General features: G+C 27.6%; 1 protein-coding gene across 6 annotated transcripts in view; it reads left to right on the top strand.

Annotated features, from left to right (window-relative positions):
- Window positions 1-9423, top strand: part of LOC107443495 (myocyte-specific enhancer factor 2C) — a 75909-nt gene extending 66486 nt beyond the window's left edge. For 3 of the 6 annotated variants that reach the window (XM_016057381.5, XM_016057377.5, XM_016057380.4), the window contains 6 exons: window positions 1018-1200; window positions 2157-2277; window positions 3514-3695; window positions 5045-5141; window positions 6615-6708; window positions 8111-9423. In XM_016057381.5, coding sequence (XP_015912867.1) covers window positions 1018-1200; window positions 2157-2277; window positions 3514-3695; window positions 5045-5141; window positions 6615-6708; window positions 8111-8378 — 945 coding nt within the window. In that variant the 3' untranslated portion in view covers window positions 8379-9423. The remainder of the gene's footprint in view (window positions 1-1017; window positions 1201-2156; window positions 2278-3513; window positions 3696-5044; window positions 5142-6614; window positions 6709-8110) is intronic. The other 3 variants (XM_071184069.2, XM_016057384.5, XM_071184070.2) reach the window with 1 other exon arrangement.
- The last annotated feature ends 3465 nt before the right edge of the window (window positions 9424-12888 follow it).

The raw sequence follows: 12888 nt of genomic DNA, 5'->3' as shown, positions 1-12888 counted from the left end.
GTTCAATTCATTTATCTATTTATTGCATTTTCTGTCTTATATATTGGAAATGTTATCATTAAAACGGTTATAGTTTCTCTATTAGCAACTTAAGAAATTTTTTCACTTGTGTTGCCGCATGCATATTCCTAGTTATTACAGGGATTTTAACTTATGTAAACTTTTCAAAACTTCTGAATTTACTTTGAATTTTTTTTTTTAAATTGTAAATGACCCTCAATTTTATTAATTTGTGAAAATCCTTTGTTATTATAAACAGGCAAATTTGTTTGGTATATAAATTTAGAGTTTTATTTTGATACTTTAAAGAACTTTGATTGTTAATCTTGCATTCTACCGTTCATTCCTATTTCATAATTTCAGCTTATAATTTTAAATGTACATTTACTTTTTATAATTTTAGCTTTGGGGAACTTTTAGAATGCATTTTAGGGTTGAAATACTGCATTTAACTGTCATATTTTTACTAGACTATAGGAATACTATGGGTAGCATATGTGTCCGTTTTTTAAAGCCGCATTATTTCTTTTCAACATAGTATTCAAATGCATATATAACAATAAATAACACAGTCATCTCCAAAGTTGGTGCTTGGCAGTCAATAAACTATTATCTCTTTTCCTCTTAAATAATTTGTGACAAAATATTTTAACTTAAATTTACTCTTCCATTTCAACAAAGTAAAGCTTTCTATCGAATATAAACTGACCAATGTCTGTTAGATAGGAATTATTCTAAATTCTTCGATTTCCTTATTTTTTCAAAATAGGAAATAGTTGAGTTTTTTTGTATACCAATATTTCAATTAGCACTTATACATTACTGGCACTTACAGATTCTACTTTCCGAAATTTGCGTAGTTGTATTTTTTATCATCTTTATTTGCTTTTGTTAAATTTACATAACTCTGCGTTGAAAACTTGGAATTTTTATAAAAATTAGCGCATTCCAATATATTAAATTAAATAAATTTGTTGTAGCATTACGTAATTAGATCAATAAATCACTGTAAAGTAGAAATTGGAATTTCAGGCTTTAAACAAGAAAGAGCACAAAGGCTCTTCCAACTCCTGTGATAGCCCAGAGCCTGACATGGATCAATATTCTATGCCTACAAGATCTGATTCAAAATTTCAAAAAATTAATGAGGAGTTCGAAATTATGATGCAGAGGAATTCACAAATGAATGGAAATAGTCGGGTGAGTTTTATTCAATCTTTTCGACATCCAGTATGCATTGTTAAATATAATTTGTTCCCTTATGTTTAAGATAGGAATGAGTAATAATGTTAATTGGAAATTAGTGATCCGATTATGAAATTTATTTTTTATTGCTTCCTAATCAATGCTTAAACTAAAGCGAAATAATAAATATTTCTTGTTTTTTAAATTTCATTATAAGGATATAAATGTGCAGGAGAAATATTTTTTTCACAAATGTTTTTCATGGAAAAAAAGTATTTTCTACATAACGCAGACAATAAGATGCTTTTGTGTTAACTAGAGGAAATTCCAAACCCTTACAGAGTATCTATCTGGAAATAACACTATTTGATTTTAGAATGTCACTTTTGGGAATAGTGAGGTGTCTTTCTATATTCTCTTAAGCCTTTTCATTTGAACTTGATTTTTAAAATTCTACTTTACAAAAAGGAAAAAAAATGCAATGTTTTTGGAGGGTCCAACGTACCTTAATAATAAAGTTTCCATGGATGACAACTAATAACTAAAGAAAATAGCTCATAAACAGTGACAACTGTTTTTATTGTAAACAAAAATAATAATAACGAAAACAGTTAATCTATTAAATGATTCCGAATGAATCACGATGCTCCAAAATATCGTTACAATTAACCATAAACAATAATTATCAAAATATGGTTACAATTAATTATAAAACAATAGTTATCAAATCAAAGTTAAATTACGAAAAACAATAAGCACGAGAGCTTAAACGAAAGGTTGAGTGTAAAGTGTGCGGGGGGACGGAGTTGCTGCTACTAGCGAAATTCATAATCGCCAACAGTTTTAGTTTAAAAAAGTTGTTTATCTCACTTGTAGTGTTTATATTAAGGTGATTTCTGTATTAGTTATGATTTTGTGGTGAGAAGGATATTGTTACAGATTGTATAATTTAGTTTTACTTGACCATTTAGTGTCCTCAAGGATCTTCTACAGAACTGTCTCCTTCACCACTGCCCGTATCTGTAAGCTACACACCCGAACCTACAGGACTTGACCATGGGCCACCGTCTGTGAGTCCTCAGCCACCCTGTGGTAGGTCAACAATTTTATTATCTGCTATACATCTGAGTGAAGTATTCACTCAACATTAATTGGTATGTTCTGGCTCTTCTTGGAAATTGTGACCATTTTTTTAGTAAATTGTTTTACATCATTAGTAACCTCAATTTATGTACTCATTTACACTTTCAAAAACAAGATGTAACCTAATGGCAGCTCCTACTATATATTAACATTAAGAAATAACATTCTAAGATGTAATTTCCTTGAAAAATAATCTTGTGTATTTCCTTTTGTTATATTAAGGTTAAATGATTTCCTTATTGAACCACCTACTTGTTTGGTATACGAAACTTCAACTTTCTAAATTTTATTTTCCATCTGGTAAATTCCACTTTGACTTATGGGGTTACAGTACATGGTCTTTGTCTGACTTGCTGTTTGGTTTAGTTTGGTCTTTGGTTTAGTTTGTCACCAATTGTTGAAACTGCTTCCACACTTGCTGCATGGCAATACCCCCCTGACGATGCTGCTATGTAACTCAGTGCTTCCAATGTTACTTCTTTTTTATTATTTTCCCTTTCGGTTGGCACTTTAAGTGCTTTTTTAAGCAGATTTTTAGTTGGCCATTTTTATTTTTACCTCCTATGAGGTAATAACTTTTTGTAATATATATATATTTACTGTAGTGAGCCGATTATCCGGAACGATCGGGACCATCGCTATTCCGAATAACTGCTTTTTCCGGTTTTCTGAATCGCTACAAAAAGCTGTTTTTTTTATTATTAAACCCAACTAAAAGGAAAAATATTTGGAAATAATCCTAAAAAGAAGAAAAATTATGAAGTAATACACTAATGATTATTTCCAAAATGATGGTAAGGAAAACATCTTTCCAAAGAGAAAGAAAAATCCTAAAATCTTATGAGGAAAAAAAAATTTTTTTTAAAAAAATGGTGGGAAAATTTATCGAATTTCGTTCCGGTTTTTTCGTTTTCCAGTTTTCTGATTTCCGGATAATGGGTTCTGTACTGTATATATATATATATATATATATATATATATATATCTATACATACACACACAATCAAATTAAAAATTTAATACTTAAACTTAGAAACTTCACAATTATGATTAAAATTATTTAGTACTATTCTGTTGTGTGATGTATTTATTGTTACAATACATGGTTTGGTAAAAGTGGTTTACCTAGATATTATAAATTGCCTAGCGCTAGTTTACAGAAACTTAGTATGTGTTTAATTTTAGGTAACTTGCTAGATGTGAGTAGAGGTAGTAATGGTTATCAGAGGGGTAGCTCTCCTTGCTCTCTTCCTGGCAGCATATCACCAGAAGGTAGCATAGATGGAAGGCACAGCAGGCAGCCTTCACCTTCAAGATCTAACTTTCATGTCATCATACCAAATGCTCCCCACTCACCTTCTCCTGTAGTAAGTACATGCAAAATTACTTAATATACTGAAAGACAAAATATAACAGAATTTTTTCTTCTTTCGGAAATATAAACATATGCTGTACAGCATTTTAGTTCTTGAGCTTTATACTTGGAAAATTATAGTTAAAATTCAATAGTTTTTCTAAACTAATGATGAGATGTTTAATAATTTCATAATGTACTTAATATTTATACATATAAATTTTTAAATATGGAATTTTTCCTGCTAAGTCATTAATAAAATTTCATTTTAACAAAATTGGCTTGCACGAAATTATCTATCTTGTATGGGAAGGAAAAAACCAAAATAAATTTTTGGAGGTTTAAATAATTTTCACATTTACTATTGTGGATGAAATATTCAAAATTATGTTGTTAGTCATTGACTAACTTATATTAGTCAAATATTGGTTTTTATTGAATGAAACTAATCAGCGTAAAAAGTCAACACTGTCATTAAATAACATTACCAGAGGTTTATGTTACAGGAAATCAACCAGCTTAATAAAATCTGAAAAAGTCCAAACTAATTCTCAGAGATTAAACAATTTAAATTTTTACTACTTGGATAGCACTTGAATAAAACTGTGTAGTTATGTAATTTTCATTCAAATTAATTTTAAAATGTATGTATAATCCAATTTTTAATTTATCTGATTTTGAAAGTTCTAGCATATTTCTTGTACTATATTATTTGGTTAATGAAACTTGAGTAATTGAGGTGAATCCTCTTATATTCTTACTGTAGTTTTCTAATATTGTTTGCTGATTATGGTAATTTTTGGGCTCAGTCTCAGGCTTATAGAGTAGAGAAACTAAACTAAAAAAGAAAAAGAGCTTAAATTTTTAAATTAAAAAAAAAAGATCTTAAAATTTTAGTAGCTGAGTTGACGGTGTTCCCACGGTCTAAAAAGGTTTTTAAAGTGGTAACAAATCTGAGATATATCTAGATGTTTTAAGCTGCCAGTACATAGTTAATTTAAAGGTAATATATATGGGTGAAAAAAATAATTTGGGAATAATTTCGTAATTCACATATGAAATTCTTTAAGTTTATTCAAATGAATAAATTTATTCATTTTTTCAGTAGTCCTGAAAAATCTTAGTTACCACCCATTAATTTTTTCCAGGTTGTTATATACCCTGGTTGAGGTGTCAGCTGATGTTCTTGCTGAATTTCTTTAATTTAATATTGTTTTCATTGTTTATTTAAACTTATTTGAACACTTAAAAGAGATTAAGGATTTCTATTTTAAATAAAAGAATATAATTGTTGGAAACAATAATGAATATATTAAGCGTTATTTCCACTATGAAACATCTTTAATGCCATTAATATTACAGAATTGTCGAACTTCTCTTGGACCTACACCCATAGTCTCAGTATCCACACCTAATAATGTGTCCAGTTATCCGTCCAATCTTTCGTCTTTTAACTCAAGTGAGTATTCTCTTTTTCTTATAATAAATATAGGATATTTAAGCTCAAAATTTAAAAAATACATAATTTTTAAGTATTTTTTTTGGTTTTTTGTTTTCACGAAATGTCAACAATCAATTTATACCAAAGAACTTTTTGAAATAAAATGTTGTTGAAAAGAATTTCTATTAAGGATTATGTCTGAAAAAGTCTTTGTTTATTAATACTTTAAAAAAAATGTTAAGAATTAAAAAAAATCAGCTGAAAATGCAACTTTTTTGCTGCAAGAACAGCGATGAGTCAAATATATTTGTTAGCCCACCCCGTATAGTATCGTAGGAAATGTTAAAATTTTCATTTAAAAACACAATGGACCATGCAAGTTATTACAAATTTTTACATTTAGTTGAATATTAGCTATTATTGCAATTTATTTTAATGTATTTATAGCCTTTAGAAACAATATGCTTTATTAAATTTTTTATAAAAGTTTCTTAAAAATATTTCAAAAATTATGATTAACTATATTTATTTAGAATGCATTGGTTTTTATTTTGATATTGTGATTTACTTAAATCTGCTCATTAGCTGAGATAAAAGTGAATAGTTAGCATTAAATTAAAACAGAAAATTAGTTTCGTTGGAAAGAAGTATAGTAATATTAAATTACATTATAGAAACTCAAACTTTCAAAAAGCTAGACGTTGGTTTTTATATTTTTGTTTTCAAAATTTAAACCTTATGATAATGCTAAAATATCTAATTTTTTGCTATTAATAGTTTTACATATGAAGCTGTTTGTTTGCAACATCAATTTTAAAAGCATGTATTTTATTAAAAAAAAAAGGTCACATGATTATGAAGCTGTTTGTTTGCAACATCAATTTTAAAAGCATGTATTTTATTAAAAAAAAAAGGTCACATGATTCTGTAGGAACTAGCATAACGTTCTCACATTTGCGGGAACCAAAAATAACACCATAACAATCAGAATATAAAAATAAAAGTTTTATTTTCCGGAAAAAGATACAGTCACAAAACTGAGTGACTAACTTAAAATTAATTAAAATACAAAATAAGTGTATAACACACTGAGTAGTAGTAGTAGTAGCTTGGTGATTTCACAGATATTTATATGCTGGGAAAAGTTCGCGGTAACAAAAATGACATCTGTATCTTTAAGTCGGTTACAGCTAATTTCCGAGTAGAAAGAATATCAAGATGTGCTCGATGACAGGTTGCAGGTTCGGTATTCCCTTCGATCTAGCGAACTCTACAATTCTGTTTTTTGATATAAGCAATTAAGTATGAAGTCGCAAACATGAAAAAAAAATCCTATTAATTTGAAATTTTTACTTATAATTACTTAGCTTATTTTAGTTAGTTAAATGATTTTTGTGTGAAATAAATAAAATGAGCCTCTTTAAAACATATTTCTTAAAGAAATTTTAATTACAGGAAATTATTTTTCTATATTATATGTATGTTTAATAGGTGACTTCCATTTAAGTCCAGAACTAGGACTAAATAGCAGTTTCAGTTCTTCAAGCTTTTCACATAATTGGTCAGGCTCTGCAAACTTAAACAGGTGTGTATTTTTTTCCAATTCTGTTTACCTTTGATTTAAAAATTGTTTTAATAGAGCTTTGAAAATTTTCCTTATTACTTGATTTTTTAAATGAAAAAAAATCTTTTATGAAAATGCATGAAATTGTTTTTTAACAAAACAGCTTTCACACTTATTTATTGATATATGCATAAAAATGTGAAAAAAAAGAAAGGATTAAACGTTTTGAAAAAGTAGAAAATAAGATAATTAGTTGAAAAACAAAAGGAGAAACTTGTAGTTTCGAGAAAAACTAGTTCCGAATTTGTCTTTGATTCAAAATATGTCCTTGATTTAAAAATTGTTTTAATAGAGTTTTGAAAATTTTCCTTATTACTTGATTTTTTTAAATGAAAAAAAATCTTTTGTGAAAATACATGAAATTCTTTTTAAACAAAAAGCCTTCGCACTTATTTATTGATATATGCATAAAAATGTAAAAAAAAAAGGATTAAAATTTTGAAAAAGTAGAAATAAGATAATTAATTGAAAAACAAAAGGAGAAACTTTTAGTTTCGAGAAAAACTAGTTCCAAATGTTTATTGTGAAAATAGGTAAAAAAAAATATTGAATTTCTATTCCTTCGGGACAGGCAGAATAAGAAGAAATTGTTCCCCCAGATCATATCCGTCTGATCGTCGATCACTATAGTCAGAAATACATAATTTATATATAATATTGTGAGTGATGAACAGAAAATCGCATAATAACATATATGTGATTCCAATCCTGAAGGGGTTAAAAAACTTACTAATTTCTTAGATAAAGCATAGTATTTCAGTATTATTCAATATTATCAACAATCAATATTATTTCAGAAATTTTGTTTAATTTTTACCAAGACGTGCGTACAGTGTCAACTTGAAGCGAAATCTTATCTAAGTAGATTTTACAACGGTACATTTTAACCAGGGGTCTGTCCAGGCCGAATTTACTACCGTTCGGTACCTTCACAAATTCAACTTTAGGAAAAACAGTAGTTTCATAAAATACTTTTTCTTAAAATTTTATTTTTGTATCCCTTAAGAAACGATAAATCCATATTTTTTGTGTTGAATTTTTTAATATAATTTTTCATTTTTCACAAATTATGTCTAAATTTTCACAAAATAGGTACTTCTCAGAAAAACCTAGACAGACCCCTGTTAACTTATTTTTATTTAAAAATTTATATTATAATTTTAATATAAATTTATCTAATGGTTATTTATTTTGAAAACATACAATTTATCACTTCATTTATTTAACATTTAATACCAGAAACAGCATTTTTTTTACAATTCATTTAAAAAGTTAATCACTTTAAGGCAATTTTTTAACCATAAATTGTACTTAAAAATTTCTAGAAACTTCATGTACTAAAATAAATATAAATTTATTTCAGTTCAAATTCTGTTCATCTCGGAGGAAGTCCGATGCCACACTTGACACTGAGTTCTAACAGTTCCCAACTTTCGCCTCTGTCAATGCGAATCAAGAGCGAGCCCTGTCCTTCCCCGGGACGTAGGCCACCCTCCGTTCATGGTAACTTGTCTCCTTGCCATACCCTTACCACCCACTCAGCTTCGCCATCACCTGACCCTCCCACCCTAGACTACGAGGGGGGTCTCATGAAACGTCAAAAACTGTCTTCAGACAATTGGGGGACATAACACTGCCAACAATTGGGTTAGTGAGATAAAAGCACAGCTTCTTTGTAACCCTGTCTAGTTTTGTGAATGTATATATACATATATATCTATATATATATGAGTAATGTAAAAATATTTCGCAAGAAATGTGCTACCAAACCTTTATAGCTAATCTCACCGAATGTTTCAGCTGCCTTGGAGTACTGTAGCTTCCCCCATTGGAACCTACTTTTTCGTGTGTCACCAGTCAAAGTAACTATTCACGATGGCAGATTGCTATTTTTTTAATTATTGATTCGATCTGCCATTTTGGGAAAAGATAGACAATCATGCACTATAATCTAATCCCATATTTAATTTCCTTTTTTGATTTTAAACCAAACTGAATGTTCTATTTCTATATGTGTATTGCATAGTTTTGTTATATATTTTGTTTTATAAGAAATTTATATTATGATTTGATTTAACGTTACATTTATTTTATAAATCGTTTAAAAAGATAGCCTTCAAATTATATTTATATCCCTATTAAAATGACATTTTAAATAATTGCTTGTAAAGCTTTTGCATTAAAAGGTTTAAATGCCATGCTTTTCGTTACAATGAACAATTTATCATATATAGTCAATTCATTGTTTACATCAAGATTTTTGCAATGAATGAAACTTTTATTTAAATTGTTTACGTATATTCTTAGCTTGCTAAAATATAAAAATATTGTATTTCATAATGGTTAAAGTATACATTTAAGAAATGTATCTGTTTTGATTATACATTATATAAAACAAAAATGGAATATTTATGATTCATTTTTATTTCAATAATTAAATGAAGTATCAAAGCTTCATTTAAGATTAAGCTTAGAAAGTAAAAGTGATGTTTTTGCATAATTTTGATCTTATTTCTTTGCTTTAAATGACGGAGTACAAATAATAGTTAAGGAAAAAAATTTGGCTGAAAATGGAAAGAAAAAAAATAATTGGCTAGCTCTTTTTAGTTTTTATTTCCTTTCTTATTGTTTGCAATACATTTTGACCATAAAGTGTATAAAAATTAAAGAAGAAAATTATAATGATGATAAATTTTGGTTTTACTTAAACTGTTGTGTTTTTAATGCTTTCTTTAACTTGGCAAATCTACTGTATTAGTAGAAGTATCTAGCTGAAAATTAAAAATTTATTTGTATAGTTCTGAATTTTTAAAAGCCTATAGCAAAATACGTTATTTGTGTTTTTAATATGTTCGCTGCTTTTCTTGCCCCTGAGCTCGGCATTAAACGCGTAAAAGAATAAAGTGATAGAAAAATCAAAATGATTAGTTTATGTTAATGCATATCAATCTGACATTAGACTCAATTTTAATCACATTTTTTATTGTCTACAAAAAATGAAGGCTTTTTATTGTACTGTTTTATAGTGGAAATATTTTAGTTCACTTCACTTTTTAAAAATTCTAATTTAATCATTTTTTAACTTTGAAGATAGACTAAATAGCAAAAATATATAATGGTGTTACTTGATGCTTAATGTAATGCACTTCATCAAATTCACAAATGTTGCTAGTTTCAATGCTTCTGGGAGTTTTAAAAACCAGGTCAGTTGTTCAGTTTTGTTTAAATAACTGCTCATTATTGTTTATAAAAAACGGAATATTTCTTACTGATGTAAATGAAAAATACACTAGATGAACCAGTTACAAAAAATCAATGTACTCCTCAGAATGTTGCAGCATTAATTGCTTTATGAAAACAATTTCATTTTAAAATGCAATGTAGAATTTTTTTTTTAATTAATAAAAAACAAACAAGAAATTAATGTTTCTAAAATAAAAAAATGGAAGCGATGCATGAACACCTAACAATGCAGTCTAGAGTTATGGACCCTAGCTTTACATGTGCTTACCGCTGAGCAACCACAATAAAGATATTTTATTTTTCAAATATATGCTGCATAAAAGAAGTAAATAACTATAAATTTACCTTGATATAATATTACCTGCTGTGTGATTGGTATTCTAGGATATGTTACTAGTCTTAAAAAGATTGAAAACCCTTGGCATGGACTATTCTCAAGAAAATAAATTGACAATAAGTTGTGCTTAATGCTGTTTATTTTTTCAAAATAAACACCACTAATGAGAGAGTTTAAGCTATTCAAATTAGTTTTATGAAAGATTTATGACAGAACTTTAACACGTTGAGCTGTTTTAGGAAATATTTGCCAGATAAAAAGACTTATTACCTTAAGATTCTTCATGAAACAGTAATTTTTTTCTTTTTGTGGATTGAATTGAAGACTTGCTATCAATCTTTTTGTATTCATTTACGTACACAATGTTTCTTGTTCCGACTTTAGAAAAAAGTACCTTAAATATTAGTTTTATGAAAGACTAAGTCCTCCTAGTCTTGCAGATTACATTAAGTACTTTTATCGTAAATATAAATCAAAATTATTACATTTTTTCCAACGTTGTTTCCTATTTTAATTTCTTGTATTTTTTTGATTATTGACATAACAAAGTTTTCATAGTTTAATTATTGTTTTAAAAAATATATTTTCATTAAATATGTTATTTCATAAGGATGATTCTTATTATTTATTTGTTGTGCTACAGTACTGCTTTGGGAGTTGAAATGTAAATCCTTTCTATGAAACAGTACACATCTTAAATGTCCTGGTGAGTGAATATGCTGTGATTTATCTCCTCTTATAAACTGGCCAGGTTTACTAATTTTGACAGCCTACTGAAAGCACCAAGTAGTTTATCAAAAGTGATATGAAAGAGCATTTAGGTATGGGTGATCATGTGATCCATGTTTTTGATTTGGATTGACTAAAGCGAAAGAATAATTTAATATATACATAAATCAAAATTTGTTATGATGAAAGATTATTATTTGAATACATTTGCAATTCTATATTATTAAATTGAGTTCTGATGTTATAAGCTTTATATTTTAATAACTGTTTTTTTTTTAATCAATAGGTAGTAGAGAAATATATATTACACAATTATATTTTTTGTAACGGTAAAGTATTTAATATGGTTATTATTAATGTTAATAGCATAACAGGGCCCTTCTCTAAAACCCTAACATGTAAACGTACACACTATATGACGTAATAATAAATTTTTGAAAAGTAAAATGTTTATATATAAAAAATATTCAGTTTTTGTGAGTTTTAGTAGGATTAGTGAAACTATTTCGTTTTCCCTCTGTTTTTCAAAAAAAATTCTCACTTGTTGTTACTACAAAAATGAATTATTCATAAGTTATGTGTTCAGTATTGCAAATACTCAGCATTTAAAAATTTCAAATTCCAGTTCTACAGTACAAGAGTAAATTAGCGTAATGTCTCGCAAAACTTATGGCTTTACTTATATTTCTATCTATCAGCAAATTTATATATATTTTTAAAAATTATGCTTGAAAGTTACCTATTTCTAGTGTGTCTAAAAGTTTTTTTAAATTTGATTACACCGAAGATTTTTATGGTTTATTGACTTCGTAAGTATATTAAAATACATTCAACATCTTTGTTTATTGCAGAGTTACGCTAACTATGGCTGAATTATGGAGTTAATAAAGAAAAAAGGGCCGCACTCATTTTATGTGGGAATTAGGTATATTTGATTTGGGTGAAATTTTGTAGTTGAAATCATTCTAATCAGAAATTCTCATGGGACCCAGTGTTAAAAAATAAACAGATTTTGAAGTACGGAGTTTCGAAAATTGACCTTCTGTCGGAATACAATCTACAAAAATTACTCATAAAACCTATATGATATGGAAGTTTAACTCTCCGTATCACAAAATCTGTTCATGTTTTGCTATTGTGGGTTCATCATAAGGACTTCAGATTAGAAGGACGTCTGCAATTTATTAAAATTTCATCCAAATCAATTGGGAGCTGATTTCCTTACATAGAATAATTTTTTGTTTGAGCCAAACTTAGTTGCAAAATTTTCAATCATTTTTCACCAGAATTTTCACCATTTCAATCAATATTTTATAAAGGTTCATTCTAAGATTTTTTATTTTGAAAATTGAGATTTTAGACCTGAAAATTACTAGATAATTTTTTAAAAGATTATGTGGAATGATTATTTAATTAGAAAATTCATTTTTAAGGAAAATGTTTTTAACATTTAGATGCATCTAATTATTTTATTTAAATCAATTCGTTGTATTGTGGTAAAACAAATCGATGAAGGAAATATCCGTATTCCTTCTGCTCATAATAAAGTTTGATTAATTCAATTTAAACGTTACGTTTAATTATTTTTAAAGATGACTATTGGCCGCATATATAAAAAAAGGCCACATATATATTATAAGATGTGTGTTGTTTTACTTTTAACTCAAAATTAGATTCATGAATTAGTGTCAGAGAGAAACGTTGTGATATCCTCACCCATGCTTCTTAACCTTTTCGATAGATAGAGATGCAGGGTTTTAGATATAAATACAAGAGTTTTTTACACTACTTGGGCACATCAAAAGAAATATATTTTCATTAGACTACTTTGC

The sequence above is a fragment of the Parasteatoda tepidariorum genome, chromosome 10 (genome assembly GCF_982258835.1).
Source record: "Parasteatoda tepidariorum strain Cologne lab strain chromosome 10, Ptep-v5.0, whole genome shotgun sequence".
NCBI lineage: Eukaryota > Metazoa > Arthropoda > Arachnida > Araneae > Theridiidae > Parasteatoda > Parasteatoda tepidariorum.
The sequence above is the reverse complement of the archived record's forward strand: the minus strand, read 5'-3'. Positions and strand labels throughout refer to the sequence as shown.